The sequence below is a fragment of the Hippopotamus amphibius genome, chromosome 2, assembly GCF_030028045.1.
Source record: "Hippopotamus amphibius kiboko isolate mHipAmp2 chromosome 2, mHipAmp2.hap2, whole genome shotgun sequence".
Lineage (NCBI taxonomy): Eukaryota > Metazoa > Chordata > Mammalia > Artiodactyla > Hippopotamidae > Hippopotamus > Hippopotamus amphibius.
In genome coordinates, this window is record NC_080187.1 from 212,494,054 (window position 1) to 212,512,363 (window position 18,310).

Below are 18,310 nucleotides of genomic sequence, written 5' to 3' on the forward strand. Positions count from 1 at the left end.
AGGCACTGACTTTATCAACAGGAAAAAAAAGATCTGTCAGTTTTTCATATGAAGGAGCTCTTCATTTATTTAACAGAATCCTAGGGAAACTGTTAAGTAATCCTTTGTTTCTTGAAGTTACCTGACTAGATGAAAGATGAGGCGTTCCAGTGTATTGAGATGAGTTCGGGAGAGCTGGTCAATCACAGAGTATACACCACGGATTGTCTCTTTCCTCTCCTGAAGGCCTGAAAGCAGTAAGAACAGCAAATAAGAACGAATATTCTCTCTTATACATGACATAAGAACCATAAGAACAAATATTCTCTCTTATACACTACATCTTCCTTCTAGACAGACATTACGTAGCAAGGCTCTAGGGCTGATTTTTAGGAGTTTTAGCTATACCTAAAGAGCAGAAGAACAACTCAGAGTTACCACCAATCTCCCTTTGCTTGAGTTCTATACTCACTAAGCAGTTGCCTAAGTTTTAGTCTATATCCTAGTAGTTCTTGATTACAGCAAAAGGCAAGAGGTGCCCTAGTTTTTCAGGCATTTTGTGACAAACCAATTCCTCATTAAAATTAATCAACTGCTATATAAGTCAGTCTTATGGGAATTTGAGGAGTCATGCCTCAGGACCTAAATACTTCTAGGTAGGTCTTCAATATCATACACATCTGTAGCACTGAAAAACTAAACCAACATGTTAGGCATGGCATAAAATAGATAGCCAACTTTACACTGAGTTCTTACCTAGATTCACAATTTAAATGAACAAAAACCTTCTATTTAATTTTTAAATTTGTTTACAACCCTAGTCTTTCAATCTCTTTGTGAGAAGCAACTAAGTGATTTGCTCAGAAAGTTTTTAGGACACTGACATTTTGATGAGTCTCTAAAAATGTCAACATTTGAATAGGTGAGAGGGTCACTGGCAGTTCTGTATTGACTGCATTAATTTTGGATCTATATGAACGAAACCAATTGAGAGGATGGCTAAATACTATGAAGATGGCACTCCTTTCCCCAGTGTAGGCCTTCCCTTGAACCCAGGAAGCCTGTGCTTACCCATAGCTCGAAGAAATTCCTCATAGAGTTCAAAGGTCATGAGTGGATTGGGCAAATCACGAAGCCATTGTTTGAATACACTTGCAATGACGTGTATGTTATAGTCATCTAGGTTTACATTCTCAGCATCTGTTCAGAAACAAGAGTTAGATAAGAAAGCCAAAACATGCAGAGAGTCAAATAATTCACTTTAGAAACTATCATGACCAAAAAAATGCCTTTGTGTTCTTAATCAAACTATCTTCTACAGTCTAATTCCATGCTTTGGAACAGTGGTCCTACTGTGGTAAAGGAACAGTTTTTGTCTGTTGTTTGTTTTTCAAATTGTTGTGGACTGATAGATGTGTGAAATAAAAGATCACATGTTTTCATGTCAAAGCACTGTTAAATTGCTATAAATGTTTCTAAATGTTGGTTCTAAATTTCTGTACTTCTCTTGTTGTAGATTGGTCTGTGAACCACACTTCTAGTAGCGATGCTTTAGATGACAAACATAAAAAAGGTGCAAAGAACAGTTTCTAAAAGTCAGACTGATTTAAGTCATTCTTAGAGATGAAACAATGGTGATAACTGAGCTTAGGAAATGTGAAGAAAATCTTTACTCTGCTTTACTTATTAACTCCCTAGGGTTATACATGACATGATTGGGATGATACAGGATGAATGATGCCTGTAGGTAGATTCTTGATGACACAGAGACAAACTCTGCACCTATACGTGATTCAAGAAGATCTATTCCTGGGAATTCCCTGGTGGTCCAGGGTTAGGCCTCTGTGCTTTCACTGCCGAGGGCCCAGGTTCAATCCCCAGTCGAGGAACTAAGATCCCACAAGCTGCACAGTGGGACCAAAAAAAATAATCTATTCCTTTCCAATAGTGGTAAAGAGTAGAAGTTGAACATAAAGCCAAAGTCAAATCTCTGCATACATTCCAGGACTGAGGCTAGAGCTCTACACAGATACATGTTCAATCCACTAATTATCAGTTTAAATAACTATGTCATCAATGTAGGAAGGCAAGAATATGCATCAGAAAGAGCACCACTTGCAGTCAGAATAACAGCGACTAACAGGCAATAGTTTAGATTATGGGTTAAATGCCAGCTTTGTCACTTATTAGTGGTGAGTCTTTGGGCAAGATCCTCTGTAAGCCTCAGTTTCTTCATCTGTAAATAGGAATAATCAATGTTTGTGAAGATTAGTACAAAGATTTATTGTGAAGATTAATATAAAAACATCAGCAGAGTGCCCTGCAGCTCATCAACAGCTCGTTATTTAATTTCCCTGAACCTAAATTTTCTTCTTTGTAAATTAAAGATATGATCTTACCAGACTGTTAGAAAGACTAGATGAGATATGTCTGAAGTACCTAATAATGCCTTGTACAAATCATACTCAATGTATGTCTGCTGAACTGACCACATAAAAACAAAGACTCTTTAGAAAGCTACAAATGATGACACAGGCACCACAGAAAAGACTGCATTCTTCTGGCCGCAAGAAAAGGATCAACATGTAACGAAAACTAAGAGTATAAGATGATCTGTTTAAATAAAAGTATTTGGTCTGGATTTAGAGGGCACTATCTTACCTGTATCTAGACCTTGTCGAAGCTCCTTGATTTTATTAGTTGAACCAGACTTTCGGTAAATACCTTCTGTGTACAATCCATGCATTTCAATGTAGTTTATGAGCTTTTCCACCACTAAAGGGACAGTTCGGTCTTCACTGGTCAAACGGGACAATTCAACTCCAAATTGTCGAGATGATAACTCTGGATCATACTAAATGGAAAATAAATTTTATTTCTAAATACATTCAAACATCGTTAAATATGTTTATCCAATTCTTCGAGAGTTAACTACTTTTTATTTTCCTCAAGTTTTACAAGCATAGTTATGAGAGTTGGGAGGAAAGGGAATTATGGTAAAAGCTGAGAATATAAATAAGGTGTTCGTTTCAATCCTCTTCCACCAGGAATCCCCCCCACCCCCTGCCAAATAATGGGGTAGAATGGAGGCAGTGGTAACAGGTTACTGTTTCCCTTGTTAAAAAAAAAATCTCTTCACGTAAAGATGGGATGTGGGCAAAGGAGAAAGGGGATAGACTTTTTGTGTGTTAAACATCTACCAAGTACCATTAGAAAATCTCTTGATTTGATATGAATTAGTTGTTACTAATTTCTGAAGCATAAGAATGCTTCGGTGTTCCTGTAAACTTTAGGGAAGTTTAACTGACTACTGATGTCAAGCTAAAGGCAGAGGCACGCACAGATTGGCCCATGAGTAGTGATCTGTTTTTTATTTACTTCAATAGTGTATTCTGAGGTTGTGCCTCACTAACTACATGTTATGCGACTGGGAAAAAATGGCTTATCCTTAAGATTATCTGAAGTAATTCAAAGAAAAGAAGAATGCCAGGTATTATCTCTGAGATTGAAAGTGAATGTACACTTCTTACCAGAACCCAAATCAAGAAATAGAATATAATCAGCAGTTATATCCCCCTCAAGACCTTCCCAGCTACTATGCGTTTTACTCTTCACAAATAACCAGTATCTGTATTTCTATCACTATAAATTAGTCTTAACTGCTTTTGAACATTATGTTAATGGTATCCTATAATATGCATTCCATGACTTAAGTTTCACTTATGTTTGAACTTTATTTAAATGGAATAATACAGTAGTATATACTCTTGTTTCTGGCTTTTTTCATTCAACATTATGTTTGTGAGTACCAACAGTTTAATCTCATTGCCATATGGTATTCCATTATACAAATATACCACAATTTATTTATTAATTCTACTGCTGATGGACATTTAGGTTTCTTTCAGTTTAGGGATATTTCAAATAGTGCTGATGTAAATGTTCTTTTCTCTTTTGGCACAGATACGTACGTATATCCATTGGGTATATACCTTGGAGTGGTACTGCTAAGTCATGAGAAATACTTATGTTCAGGTTTGAGGAGTACTGCCAAACAATTTCAAGAGCAGTTAGGTTAACTCAGACGCCTACCAGTAATGTATGGAAGTTCCAACTGATTTATATCCTTGCTAAGATATTTTTCATTTTAGCCATTCTAGTGGGTATATACCTCCCTATAATTGCAATTTGCATTTCCCTGAAGATTAATGAAGTTGGGCACCTTTTCATATGTTTATTGGTCTTTTGGAAACCCTCTTTTGTGAGGTGCTTGCTTAAGTTATGTGCTCATTTTTCTATAGAGTTGACCATCTTTCTTACTGATTTGTAGATGCTTTTTAGATATTGTAGATCCAAACTGTGAATATCTTCTTCCACTCTGTGGCTGATTACTTTCTGTTTGAATAGTGAGTGGTTTTTGAATTTTATCTAAAACTTTTCTTGTATTTATTGAAATGACCATATTTTTTTCTTTATAAATTCAACGTGTTGAATGACATCAACTGATTTTTGAATGATTTTTTTCAAAAAACGGGTTGGTTTTTCCATAAACCAACTTTGCATTTATGGATTAAAAACCAACTTTATCATGAAGTCTTTTTTTTTTTCATTTATCGTTAGCACAGACTCAATGTACTAGTATTTTGGTTAAGGCTTTTACATCTAAGCTTATGATACAGACTGAACTGCAATTTTCCTTTATCCTTTTCATGCTTGACTTCAAGGTTTCACTATCTTCATTAGTCACTTTGGGAAAAAAGTATTGAAGTATTTACTCTTTACCATTCTTTGGCAGGGTCTGCAAAAGACTGGTGTTGTTTCTTCCTTAAACACTGGGAAATATTCAATGGCAAAACCATCGGGGCCTGGAGATTTCTTTGTGGGAAGATTTTTTAATTACAGATCTATTTTAATAGATATAACTCTTCAGATTTTCTATTTTTCCTCGACTTAGTTTAACTAAGTTGTGTTTCCGTGGGAATTTGCCCAATTAATCTAAAATGTCAAATTTATTAGCAACAAGATATCCATAATAGCCTTTTATTTTCCTCTTAATGTATGCAGTATCTGTGGTATATATTTTTCTTCTTGTGAATGATTTTTTTAAATTCTCTTTATTGATCACCCTTGCTAAGAGTTTATGCATTGTTTTAGTCTTTTCAAAGAGCTTAAATTTAGCTTTGTAGCTTTTTATCTCTTGTATAAATGTTTTTCATTTCATTTATTTCTCTTTATTATCTTCTTTCTATTGTCTTTGGGTTTAATTTGCTGGGTTTTTTTTCCTCCTACCTTCTAGAGATGAAAGTTTACATAATTTCTATCCTTGTATCCTTTCTAATGTATACAATAATGTATTACACATTAAATGTTACTATTATTAATGTATATTAATATATACTTAAAGCTATAAATATTCCACTAATCACAAATTTAGCTATACCCACACTTTTGTTGTATCATACTTTTAAAAAAAAAGTACTTTTTTGGCTGCTTTGGGTCTTTGTTGCTGTGTGCAGGCTTATCTCTAGTTGCGACGAGCGGGGGCTACTCTTCGTTGTGGTGCAGGGGCTTCTCATTGTGGTGGTTTCTCTTGTTGCAGAGCACGGGCTGTAGGTGCATGGGCTTCAACAGTTGCAGTACATGGGCTCAGTAGTTGTGGCTCATGGGCTCTAGAGTGCAGACTCAGTAGTTGTGGTGTATGGGCTTAGTTGCTCTGCGGCATGTGGGATCTTCCTGGGCCAGGGATCGAACCTGTGTCCCCTGCATTGGCAGGCAGATTCTTAACCACTGACTGAGCCACCAGGGAAGTCCCTGTTGTGTCATACTTTCATAATCTCATTCAAAACATGTTTACATTTTCATTTGAGGATTGCCTAGTTATCTTTATATTGATTTATAGCTTAATTTTATTCTGATCAAAGAATACACTCTCAATACATTAAATCCTCTGAAATTTGTAGGGATTTGCTTTATGGTCCAATGTATGATCAGTTTTGTCAAGTGTTCCATGTGCACTTGAAAAGACTGTGTATTCAGGCAGTTGCAGGATGCAGGATTCAATACACATCAATTAGATAAGATTTTTAATCATGTTTTTCATATCAGTTGCATTCTTACTGAATTTTTGTCTTCTAGGTATTGAAGCTATAATAATAGACTCTTCTAAAGTTGGAATTTTTATAGCTCCCTGATGACTTGAACATTTTATCATTATGTAACACCTTTACCTGAAGTAATGTTTCTTGTCCTAAAGTACATTTTAATATTATTGCAGCTATACTACTTTTCTACTGGTTAGTCTCTGCATGCTTTATCTATCCTTTTGCTTTCAACTTTTCTGTATTTTTATATTTAAGTATGTTTCTTGTAAACAGCATATCATTGAAATTTTTCAGTTGGTTTGATCCTTGTCTTTTAATTGGAAGTATTTGGCCTCTTAACATTCAATGTAATCACCAATATATTTGGACTTCTATCTATCAATCCATTATTTCTTTGTCTGACCGGATTTATGAATCTGTTTCTCTCATTTCTTATCTTCTCTTAGATTAATTACGTATTTTTTTGTTTTTCCATTTTCCCATCTTTATTAGCTTTTTAGCTATATATTCATTTGCTATTCTTTTATTGGCTGAAGACTACAGCAAATATTCCTAACATATTTAAGTCAAATATCCTTTCAGCACTACCACTTCTCAGATAATCTAAGGACCTCAGAATAGTTTAACTCATTTACCCAACCACCTTGGTATTGTTGTTGTCACCCATTTTAATTCTCTTTGTATTTTAAGCCATAAGACATTATTATTGTTTTTAGTCAATATTCATTTATATTTACTCATATTATTTACTTTCTCCATTGCTCTTCATTCCTTCCTGTACTTCTGTTTCCATCTGAGATCATTTTCCTTCTGCCTGGAGAGCCTTTAGTACTGCTTTTATTGCAGGTCTGCTGCAAATTCTGAGTTTTTGTCTGGAAATGTTTTCACATCATTTTCACTTTTGAAGGCTACTGTCACTGAGTACAGAATTCTGAGTTAGCTTTATGTTCTTATAACACTTAAAATATGCTAAGCCACTGTCCTTTTTGGCTTCCATCATTTCTATTGATAAGTCAGTGGTCAGTCTTTTCACTGCTCCTTTAGCAGTGGTTATTTTTTCCCTCCTCTGACTGCTTTTAAGAAATTTTCTTTTTCTTTCATTTGGAGAACTGTTAATCTGGTATGATTTTCTTTGTATTTATCCCACTTTAGGTTGAAAGTGGTTCATGGATCCATGACTTGATGTGTTGGCCATCGGCTCTTAAAATGCTGCTTCTCCCTTGTTCCCTTTTCTCCCTGGACTCCAAATGCACACATTTAAGAAACTTCCATCCTTTCCCATATGTCTCTCATGTTTATCTCTGTATTTCCCTATTCTTTTTGCTCTCTATGCTTGGATGTTTCTACTGACCTATTTTTCAGCTCACCAATCTTCTCTTCTCCTATGGCCAATACATTGTCTTTTGAATTTATAATTTCAATTGCATTTTTTATTTTTATAATTTCCATTTGGCATATATATATATATATATTTCAGTTTTGTGACAGAAAAGATATTTCAATCTTTTTATTTAACATTTGAACATAGTAATTAAAATTTTTTAAGTACATGTTTGAATTCAGTAATAGGTCATCTATGAGTCTACAAATATCTGTTTATTTCTTAGTCTCATTTCTTAATGTCTGATTTCATATGTGAACAAATTGTAAAGGCTCTCAACAATGTTACCTCTCTTTAGAGAGAGTTTACCCTATTCTCTGCAGGTGGGTAGCTAGAAAAAGGAAGAGCTCATCTTAATCCAATCAAGGACTGCCTTGCTGTTTTTATAAAATTCAGTTTATCAGTGCTATCAATGCTTCATTCCCCTTCCTGGGGTATAGTTCTTCACAGGTCTCAATGAAGAGTCTAGACTACTGACTAGGGTTCCTCTTCAAAGGTGGGTCATACAACTCCAATTTTTCTCTCTTTGACCCTGTGAGACTGCAAAATACTCTAATCTGCTTTTCTGTTTAGCTTCTTAGCCTCTTGCCCTGTGCAGCTTAAGAGTTCAGAAAACACCTTGAGAGGAAAACTTCAGGCTCACTACTCTGTATGTTTGGATCATGGTCCCTCAAGTGCTGGCAATCCTAAACTCCAACTTTTGTCTCTATAACTGTATAAGATTTCTAAAAGCTTTACTGGCTTTTCTGACTCTTAAGTGTGGTCCTCTGCCCAGAATCTTGGTTTCTTGCCCTACAAGAAAAATTGGCAAACTCCCAGTAGGAGAAAAACATCTCACAGATATAGATTCACCAATCTTTAATTCTCTTCTCTGTAAAATCTAGGCCCCTAAGTTCCAATTTTCCTGGGCAGCTTTCTAATGCTAGGCAACAGACCCTTTTCAGTTGTTCTCAGCATGAGTATTAGTCTGCCACAAGCTACTCCATCTTAGCTGGAAGCAGATGCCCCACCTTCATTGTATTTTAAGCCCTAAGTCAAATTTCTCTTTGTACTTTGCAACGATTTGTCTACTAATTTGGAACAGATGCAAACTATACACATGGGCTGTAAACATGCACACACATTTTATTATAGTTCAGATTTGTAGAGTATTGTTAAAATTATATGTGACTAATAAACAAGAAAATGTGATTATACACCAATAAAAGCCTGAAATATTTCCAAAATGACTGCTTTGTTGAAACATAAAGATAGCAGAGTACATGTTCAGTATCATTTAGATCTGTCTGTGTATCCAGGTAGAAATACGTAAAAACACCAACTATGCTGGTGAATTTTACTGTTCATGCTAAAATCTTTAATTGTAGTGTACCACTTTCAAGACAATTTCTAGGAACACTTATGAATGCTTAAAGAAGTAGGAAACCTTAAAAAGAGTTGTTCTAATAAGTTGTGCGTTGTGAAATCAGTTTAGTAGCTGCCATGCAGGAAAGGTAAATATAGTTCCAGGAACATGAATTCAGTTAAATACACACCCCTCTACATGTGTCTGCTGGGTTATGATATAAAACGTATTTTTCACGTTTTGAAAAAACGGCCCAAAAGTTGGAAAACCGCTGCTCTATAAAATCATCAAAGAGGCCTTGATTTCTTTCCACAAGACACAAAAAAACCAACAGACCTGTTATTTATTATTCATAGATGATAACTTCTTACCTTTTTAGAGCACTTGGCTGTGGTTTTCAGACAGCACTTCTTATGACAAGCATACTTGCATACTGAAAAACGGGGTAAGAATGTAGCGTTTTCAGAAGTCTGTACATCAGTGCAAGAAGTCAACAAGTTTACTGCTTTATTTTGAACATAAATTTTTTTCTTTAAATCTGAGACTGCTAGAGTATCACATACTTACACTTTCTATGGTATTAGAATGAAAAATGGTCTTAACCCATTCAATTCAGAAAAATGAAGTTGAAAAACATGCCTAAAATTTCTAACCACTGTCTATGAAAAAGCTTTTAATTCTTTCAAGATTGCCTGCCCCTCCTCCCTGTCCCCACCATATTCCAGCAGAATATTTATCTTTGTGGTTTGATTCACAAACTAGTGCTCATGTTCCCTTCTTATTATTTACTCTATGATCCGCTAAAATGCAAGAAATACCTATTAAGAACCGTTCCAATAGGTAAGAAAAGTATTACTGTCAAAGACCTTTACTAAAATAAAAACAAATTTGGTAACATATTAAGATATAAGAAAGGCCTTATTTACTATCCTAGAAGGTCCAGAATAGAGCTCTGAGGAACCAGAACATAAAGAGTATCAGTAGTGGTTGGGAAGATGAGAAAAAGAAAAGGTTCAGAGCAGAAACAAATTCTTGGAGCAGGAGATAACAGGGTGGCTAGGCAGCAGTAGGTGCAAAGGGCATGCTGAGAGGAGGATACTGACAAGATACTTGGCCTGTGTCACTTTGGTACATCAGCTCTGGCTCCTACATATCAGCACCTGAATATCCTTTCTGAGCTTCTGAAGCATGACTTCAGGGGTTTTCAAAGCCAAGATCAAGGAGGGGAGGCCATATCACTGCACCAGTGAAATCACCAGTATAATCGCAAAAAAAGTTAGCTAATGCTAATAATAAATCAAACCAAACCCATCCAAGTCAAAAAAAAAAAAAAAAGCAGATACTTTACATTTTCAGTCTCAGATCACAGAGAAAATTATACCAAACCCACAGGAATCAGACTAACTTTAAACAGTCAAGTACATGGCAAACTACTCCCTATTTCACTCTCACTACAATTTTTTTGGACTACTGATAATAAAACAAAAAAGAAAACCAGTACTGAACCACAGCACAAGTGAACACATCCCAGTGCCGATTTCGCTGTGGTGAACATGATTTTCATCCTTGCTGCTCTACTGGACCCAGCCCTCCCTAATATTTCTTTCATTCAAGTCTCGGCCACTAGGAAACAAAGCCTCACAGATTTATTAAAAGTATCAGAACAGATGTATGGAATGACAGAGAGTGGAAGCTAAAGCTCTTCTGTAAGCCAGAACCAAGTTGACCTACAAAAAAATCTCTACTCACATTTTAGGATTTAAAGGTTCTCATGAAAGGATTATCGTAGAAAAAAGTACGTTTCTGGTTATAATCTAAGAATTTGTTCATTAATTCATCCAACCATTTATAGGTCCATCTACCCAATAAATATTTACTAAAACTTACAATGCGCCAGAACTGTTCTAGGCACTGGTAATACAGAAGAGACAGATAAGTTTCCTGACCTTATAGAGAATACATTCTAGTGGGACAGACAAGAAAACAAATGAATACTTAATATCATTTTGGGTGGTGATAAGTACTATAAAGACTAGAAAAGCTGAGTAAAGGGATAGAGAATTGGGAGACAGGGTGGCATTTTAGACAGGCAAGTAAGGAAAGAGCTATCTAACATACAAATGGAGACATGAATTAACTGAAGTAGTAAGTCATACTAACATCTGGGAGAAGAGTATTTCAGACAGAGTGAAATGCAAGTACAGTGACCAAAGAACACCAAAATATCTTATTTGCCTACAAAGAGCAGATGAAAGTGACTATAATAAGAGATGAGGTTAAAGAATTAGGGCATGTGAATTCTTAATGTTAAATAAGATGTAAGAAAACTCATGGAAACAGAAATATCAAGTGGTTAAAAAAATTCCTCAAAGATCTCTCATACTTACATTTGCAAACAGAGGCTCGGTCCATTATCCATATCAAAGAAGAACAGTACTCACAGTATGTAGGGATGCTATACTGGGTGGCCTTAAAGATGTGACCATTGTGCTCTTCTACCTAAAGGAAAAAAATACCTATTTATGTTAAAGCCAACACAGTAAGTGCTGCCCTAACATGTCAGGCAATGGGAAAACTTTCACTTCCTTGTTGTCTTCATTGCCATTTACTCCAGAAGGTGAAGTATGATATTCTGAGAAATAAAATAAAGGTAAAATACATGGTCCCTGCTTTCAAAAAGTTAACAATCTAGTAGAGAGACAAGACCAACTTACATGAAAATCAGAAAACAATGCTATAAACATATAAGAGCTGTCTTATGCAACTCTGAATCAGCATGTTAAATTAAAGGCAGCAGTTCTTGAATTTTTATTTTTAACCTAAAGAACTGCTCACACTTTTGAAAATTATTGATGATCTCAAGAAACTTGTTTATATGAGTTATGAGTTACAAATTAAGACTAAAAAAATACTTAACTATCCAATTCCCTTAAAATTAGCATTAAACATATTCCATGTTAACATAAGTAACATTTTAATGAAAAACAACTGTATCTTTAAAACAAAAAAAAAGTACTGACAAGAGGGGTATTGTTATACATTTTTGTAAATCTCTTTAATGTTTGGCTTAATGAAAGACACCTGGATTCTCATATCCACTTCTGTATGCAATCTGGTGGCAGTATGCAGTTCAGTTTGAAAAATAGGAAGAAAAGTCAGCTTCATACATAAAATTGGAAATGGAAAAATAATTTAATTGTCCTTTCAGAAAATGACACAATATTAAAACTCGGCAAATGGTAACTTAAAGGTTAATTGAAATATGGAATCTAAAACCACACCCATCAACTCTTCATATTCTGTAACATTAAAATCCCCTGTTCTAAACATATGGACACTGAGTGGGGAAAGCAGGGGGTGGGGTTGGGGTGGGATGAACTGGGAGATTGGGATTGCCATATATACATTACTAATAAAAAATATCAAATTGTACACTTTAAATATATGCAGTTTATTGGATGTCAACTGTATCTCAATAAAAGTTCTAAAAAAATAATCCATTGTTCTGGGCTTCACTAAAATTTACAGCTTTTACTCCAAAGTACCATTAAGAAAATAAAAAGATAAGCCACAGACTCAGAGAAAATATTTCCAAATCATATATCTGATAAAGGACTTCTACCTAGAATACAGGCAGAACTACATTAATAAGAAGACAACTCAATTTTTTAAATGGGCAAAATATTGAAAGAAATATAAATGGCCAACAGGCACATGAAAAGATGCTCAAAAAACATTAGTTATCAGAGAAATGCAATTAGAACCATGATGGGAAACCACCTCATGTCCACCAGAATGGCTGTAACTATTAGACAAAAATAACTATTGCTGAGGATATGGAGAGACTGGAACCCTCAGATACACCAGGAGGGATTGTAATATGGTATAGTTACTTGAAGAACTGTTTGGCAGTTTCTGAAAATGTTAAACACAGAGTTACCACATGATCCAGAAATTCCACTCTCAGGTACATACGCAAGAGAACTAAAAACACATGTCTACACAAAAACCTGTACATGAATGTTCATAGCAGTACTATTCACAAAAGCCCAAGAGTGAAAACAACCCAAATACCCAACAAATGACATAATGTGATACATCCATAAAATGGAATAGTATTTCAGCACTAAAAAGGACCAAAATTCTGATATACAAAACATGGATGAACCTCAAAAACATTATGCTAAGGAGCCCTATGCAAAAGACCACACATTATACGTTCCATTTATATGAAATGTCCAAAAAATGCAAAACTATAGAACTAGAAAGTAGATCAGTAGTTGCCTAGGGCTGGGGATGGCAAAGGGCAATGACTGCAAACTGACACAAAAAATCCTTTGGGGCCAATGTAGATGTTCTAACATTGGATTGAAGTGATGGTTATAACTGTGTAAATTTACTAAAAACCATTAAATTGTACACTTAGAAGGGATAAATTTCATGGCATTACCTCAATAAAGCTGCTTTAAAATACCCCTTGGTCTATCCTGCACTTTAAATGGACTATTTTATCTATATGTGATTTTATAGTATTACATACCAGTCATTTAAAAAATACTGGTTCACTGAGTTGTGCAGCTCTTCCAAATGTTGACACATTTCATACACAATATCAAAAAGTCACATTCCTTCATATTACCACAAGTCTCACGAGAAAACTCTTTACTGGAAAACTGTCATGCTCACAGTGGCCAATACAAGCTTTCCACAATTCTAATTTTTGCTTGAAAGCTCAAACTTTACCACTGATAACAAATATTTTCAGGTGATTTCCTTGATTTCCTTGACAGGGTCACTTTGTTCATTTTCAGAAAATGTCTGCCAAATACTGAAGTCTGAGTAAGTACAGCTTGTTAATAAAGTAAAAGTGATGTTCTTTTAAAAAAGTGGCTTGAAACACACATTGACATAGAAAGTTGTACACAAATGTTCCTAACAGCATTACTCTTAATTGCCAAAAAGGAAAAACTCAAAAGTACATAAACTAATGAATGGATAAATAAAATATAGTATATCTATACAATGTAATATTATTTGGTCATAAAAAGGAATGAAGTACCATACACGCTAAAACATGGATGGATGCTGAAAATATTATCGTAAGTGAAAGAAGATAGACACTAAAGGCCAATATTGTATCTTTTTTTCTTTTTTTTTTTTTAACCAATATGTAATGTCTCTAATAGGCAAATCTAAGACAGAAAGTAGACTACCAGTTGTCTAGGGGTGGGGGAAGAGGGTATGGGGAGGGACCGCTTAATGCCAAGTTTCCTCGGGGGGGGGGAGGGTGATGAAAATGTTCTGGAATTATATAATGGTGATAGCTGCCCAACATAGTGAATATACTGTAACCCACTAAAATGTACACTTTAAAATGGTTAAAATGGTGAATATTACGTTCCTTGAATTTAGGCACAATTTTCAAAAAGGCAAGATAAGCTTACAAGTCAATTGTACAAGTGATTTTTTGTAGACAACCATAATATGCAGCTATCACATCTTCATATTCCCTTAATTAAACTTTCCAAGTCCCTTTACAACAGGACCTAGATTAGTGTCTGAATGAATAACCAGGGGACAAGAACCTTAAGGGGGACTTCTTTAGGATTCCGTCTACCAGAGACATAGAGGGATATCCTGAATACTGTTCAATGATAAGAGCAAGGAACAAAAGAGTCTTACGGTGTTACAATATAAAATGCTGAAGTTTATGTTAAAAAGGAAAGAAAATAAGCATATGTCTTATTTATTATTCTGGATAAAGAAACATTGGGAAGATAAGAAAGAAACTAACAAAAATATACCTCTAGAGAACAAAATGGGGAAAAGGGCAGTTAGACTTCTCAGTACATACATTTTTTTAAAAGTTTGAATGATATAAATTTATAATTATTAGAAAAAGAAATATATGAGTGTGGACTCAAAGATTTTTATTCAATGGATTATAATTTTTTACTGTCATTTATTTTGATGCTCAAGTTGTCACGAATTTGGCCAGTGGGAGCTCCTTTGAGCTATAAATCAGAAGGGAATACTTGTCTTTATAGCAAAAATTCAACTAATAAATGCAGACTGAATGATAAAATTTTAAAAACTATTATTTGAGAACCATCACAGTAATAACTGAGTTAAGAATCACCAAGGAATACTAAAACTGTGAGTAAGCATTTAAGGAATAAGAAGATATCTATAGTCTCAAGTATCTTCCCAAAAGATACTCATTAATTACAAAGGAAAATAATGGTAACTTTTCTGGGTTTTCTGAAACACCCTTGTTGACATCAAATGTAATGGGACACACAGATATCATATACCTACTGACATCAAACACTGAAAAATCACAGTATCTCTTCTGTGGTAATCCATGCCAGAAATGAATCTAATCATGAAGAAATATAAGACAAACTCAAACTGAGGAATATTCTACAAAATAACGGGCTTATGTTCTTCAATAATGTCAATGTCATGAAACCCAAGAAATCAAAGGAACTATTCTAGATTAAAGGAAATTAAAGGACATGACTATTGAATGCAACAAAGATCGTTTGCATATTGGGACAATTGTGAGATCTAAATAAATCTGGGTGAGGGATTCTTTACTTCTCCTGCAACTTTTCTGTAACTCTGTGATTATGTCAAAATGAAAAAGAAGAGAGGGGAGGGGAGGGGAGAAGAAAGGGGAGAGGGAAAAGAGGAGGGGAAGGACCTAGGGAGGGGAGAAGAGGGGAAAGGGAGAGAAACAGAATGAAACAAAAAGCACTGGTGCAGGACAGCGAGAAGATTATGATGGCTGGAAACAGCTGGTGGAGGATAGTGAGAAATAAAAATGGACAGGCGTACAAGAGAGACTGTGCAGCCCTTTCAAATCACTCATGCAGTCACTCATTCAATTAAATATTTATAGAGATGCCTACTACATGTCAGGAATTAGAATAAGCACTTGTTATAGAAAAGAATGCTACCAGCATCCATTAAAAAGAAATTCTTTTAATATAGTGTTGCCAAGCTCTACATGGGCACATGACTATCTATCTAAAGTTTACATATTCCAGCTCCTTTTGCATCTATAAACCACCACATGAGTGGCTCTGGACAATGAAATGTGAACATAAGTGATGTGTGTCACTTGCAGGTCATGCCTGGAAGTTACGGCTCTTCCACCCTTTCCCCATCCCTGCTAGCTGAGATGCAGTCAAGAGATTGTGACCTGAAGCAGTAACTTTGAAAGAATATATTGAGGACAGCAGATGGTAAAAGTTTCAAAGTACTATGGAAGCAGAAAGCAAGGAGTAACTAAATGCTTCTGTAGAAGAAAAGGTGTCACGGAGGAGAGAAGAGGGAATGTCTGAGTTGAATACACAGAATTGAGCAAAGGCACACACACAAAAATGGTATGTTGACGGAAAAGTAAGCACTTCTACTTATTTAAGCTGGAAAATATGCAAGAATAGCCTTTAAGACTTTTTAGAGTCATGTGTATAGATGAGTATGCATGTACAAGTATTTGATAAAATAAAAAGCAATTCAAGAGTTTTGATACATGTCTAAACAGATCAGTGAATAAAAACAGGTAATTCGAAATTACATTTGGAATTGAATATACATAAAAATGGTATTTCAAATCAGTGAAAAAAAATGTATCATTCAACAGTGTTCAGACAACTGACATGCTTTTAAAAATAAATGAGGACCACCCCACATCCAGAGACAAAGGAGAAGCCGCAGTGAGATGGTAGAAGGGGCGCAATCGCATTAAAATCAAATCCCATAAATGCTGGGTGGGTGACTCACAAGCTGGAGAACAGTTATACCGCAGAAGTCCTGAGGGTTCTGAGCCCCACGTCAGGCTTCCTAACCTGGGGGTCCAGCAGCAGGAGGAATCCCCAGAGAATCAGACTTTGAAAGCCAGCAGGATTTGATTGCAGGACCTCCACAGGACTGGAGGAAACAGAGACTCCACTCTTGGAGGGCACACAAAACAGTGTGCTCACCAGGACCCAGGGGGAAGGAGCAGTGACCCCACAGGAGACTGAACCAGACCTACCTGCTGGTGTTGGAGGGTTACCTGCAGAGGTGGGGGGCAGCTATGGCTCACCGAGGAGACAGGGGCATTGGCAGCAGGGGTCCTGAGAAGTGCTCATTGGCGTGAGCCCTTCCAGAGTCCACCATTAGCTCCACCAAAGAGCCTGTAAGCTCCAGTGCTGGGTCGTCTCAGGCCAAATGACCACCAGGGTGGGAACACAGACCCACCCATTGGCAGACAAGCAGATTAAAGTTTTACTGAGCTCCACCCACCCAGCCCAACCCACCATCAGTCCCTCCCATCAGGAAGCACCCACGAGCCTCCGAGACAGCTCCTTCCACAAGAGGGCAGACAGCAGAATCAAGCAGTATCAGCAGTATTTCAACTTGTGGAACTGAAAATCACAGCCACAGAAAGACAGAGAAAATGAAAAGGCAAAAGACTTTGTACCAGATAAAGGGACAAGATAAAACACCAGAAAAACAACTAAATGAAGAGGAGATAGGCACTCTCTGGAAAAAGAATTCAGAATAATGATGGTGAAAATGATCCAGGACTTTGAAAAAAGACTGGATGCAAAGATCGAAAAGTTGCAAGAAAAGTTTACCAAAGACCTAGAAGAATTAAAGAACAAACAAACAGAGATATGCAACACAATAACTGAAATGAAAAATACACTGGAAGGAACCAATAGCAGATTAACTGAGGCAGAAGGGCGAATAAGTGACCTGGAAGACAGAACGGTGATAATCACTGATGCAGAAAAGAACAGAGAAATAAGAATGAAAAGAAGTGAAGACAGCCTAAGAGACCTCTGGGACAACGTTAAACGCACCAACATTCGCATTATAGAGGTCCCAGAAGGAGAAGAGAGAGAGAAAGGACCTGAGAAAATACTGGAAGAGATTATAGTTGAAAACTTCCCTAACGTGGGAAAGGAAGTAGCTACCCAAGTCCAGGAAGCACAGAGAGTCCCAGGCAGGATAAACCCAAGGAGAAACACACCAAGACACAGAGTAGTCAAATTGACAAAAATTAAAGACAGAGAAAAGTTATTAAAAGCAACAAGGGAAAAATGACAAATAACATACAAGGGAACTCCCATCAGGTTAACAGCTGATTTCTCAGCAGAAACTCTGCAAGCCAGAGGGAGTGGCACAATTTATTTAAAGTGATGACAGAGAAGAACCTACAACCTAGAATACTCTACCCAGCAAGGATCTCATTCAGATTCGAGGGAGAAATCAAAAGCTTTCCAGACAAGCAACAGCTAAGAGAATTCAGCACCACCAAACCAGCCCTACAACAAATGCTAAAGGAACTTCTCTAAGCGGGAAACATAAGAGAAGAAAAGGACCTACAGAAACAAAAACAAAACAATTAAGAAAATGGTAATAGGAACATACATATCGATAATTACCTTGAATGTAAATGGACTAAATGCACCAACCAAAAGACACAGACTGGCTGAATGGATACAA

The 18,310-nt window shown here is 36.1% G+C and overlaps 1 protein-coding gene across 11 annotated transcripts in view; it reads right to left on the reverse strand.

Annotated features, from left to right (window-relative positions):
- The window catches only part of MYO9A (myosin IXA), a 262,701-nt gene that overhangs the window by 29,236 nt on the left and 215,155 nt on the right, over positions 1-18,310 (reverse strand). For all 11 annotated transcript variants that reach the window (XM_057723187.1, XM_057723183.1, XM_057723186.1 and 8 more), the window contains 5 exons: positions 11,194-11,305; positions 9,178-9,239; positions 2,641-2,833; positions 1,051-1,179; positions 122-227 (listed from right to left, as the gene is read on the reverse strand). In XM_057723187.1, coding sequence (XP_057579170.1) covers positions 122-227; positions 1,051-1,179; positions 2,641-2,833; positions 9,178-9,239; positions 11,194-11,305 — 602 coding nt within the window. The remainder of the gene's footprint in view (positions 1-121; positions 228-1,050; positions 1,180-2,640; positions 2,834-9,177; positions 9,240-11,193; positions 11,306-18,310) is intronic.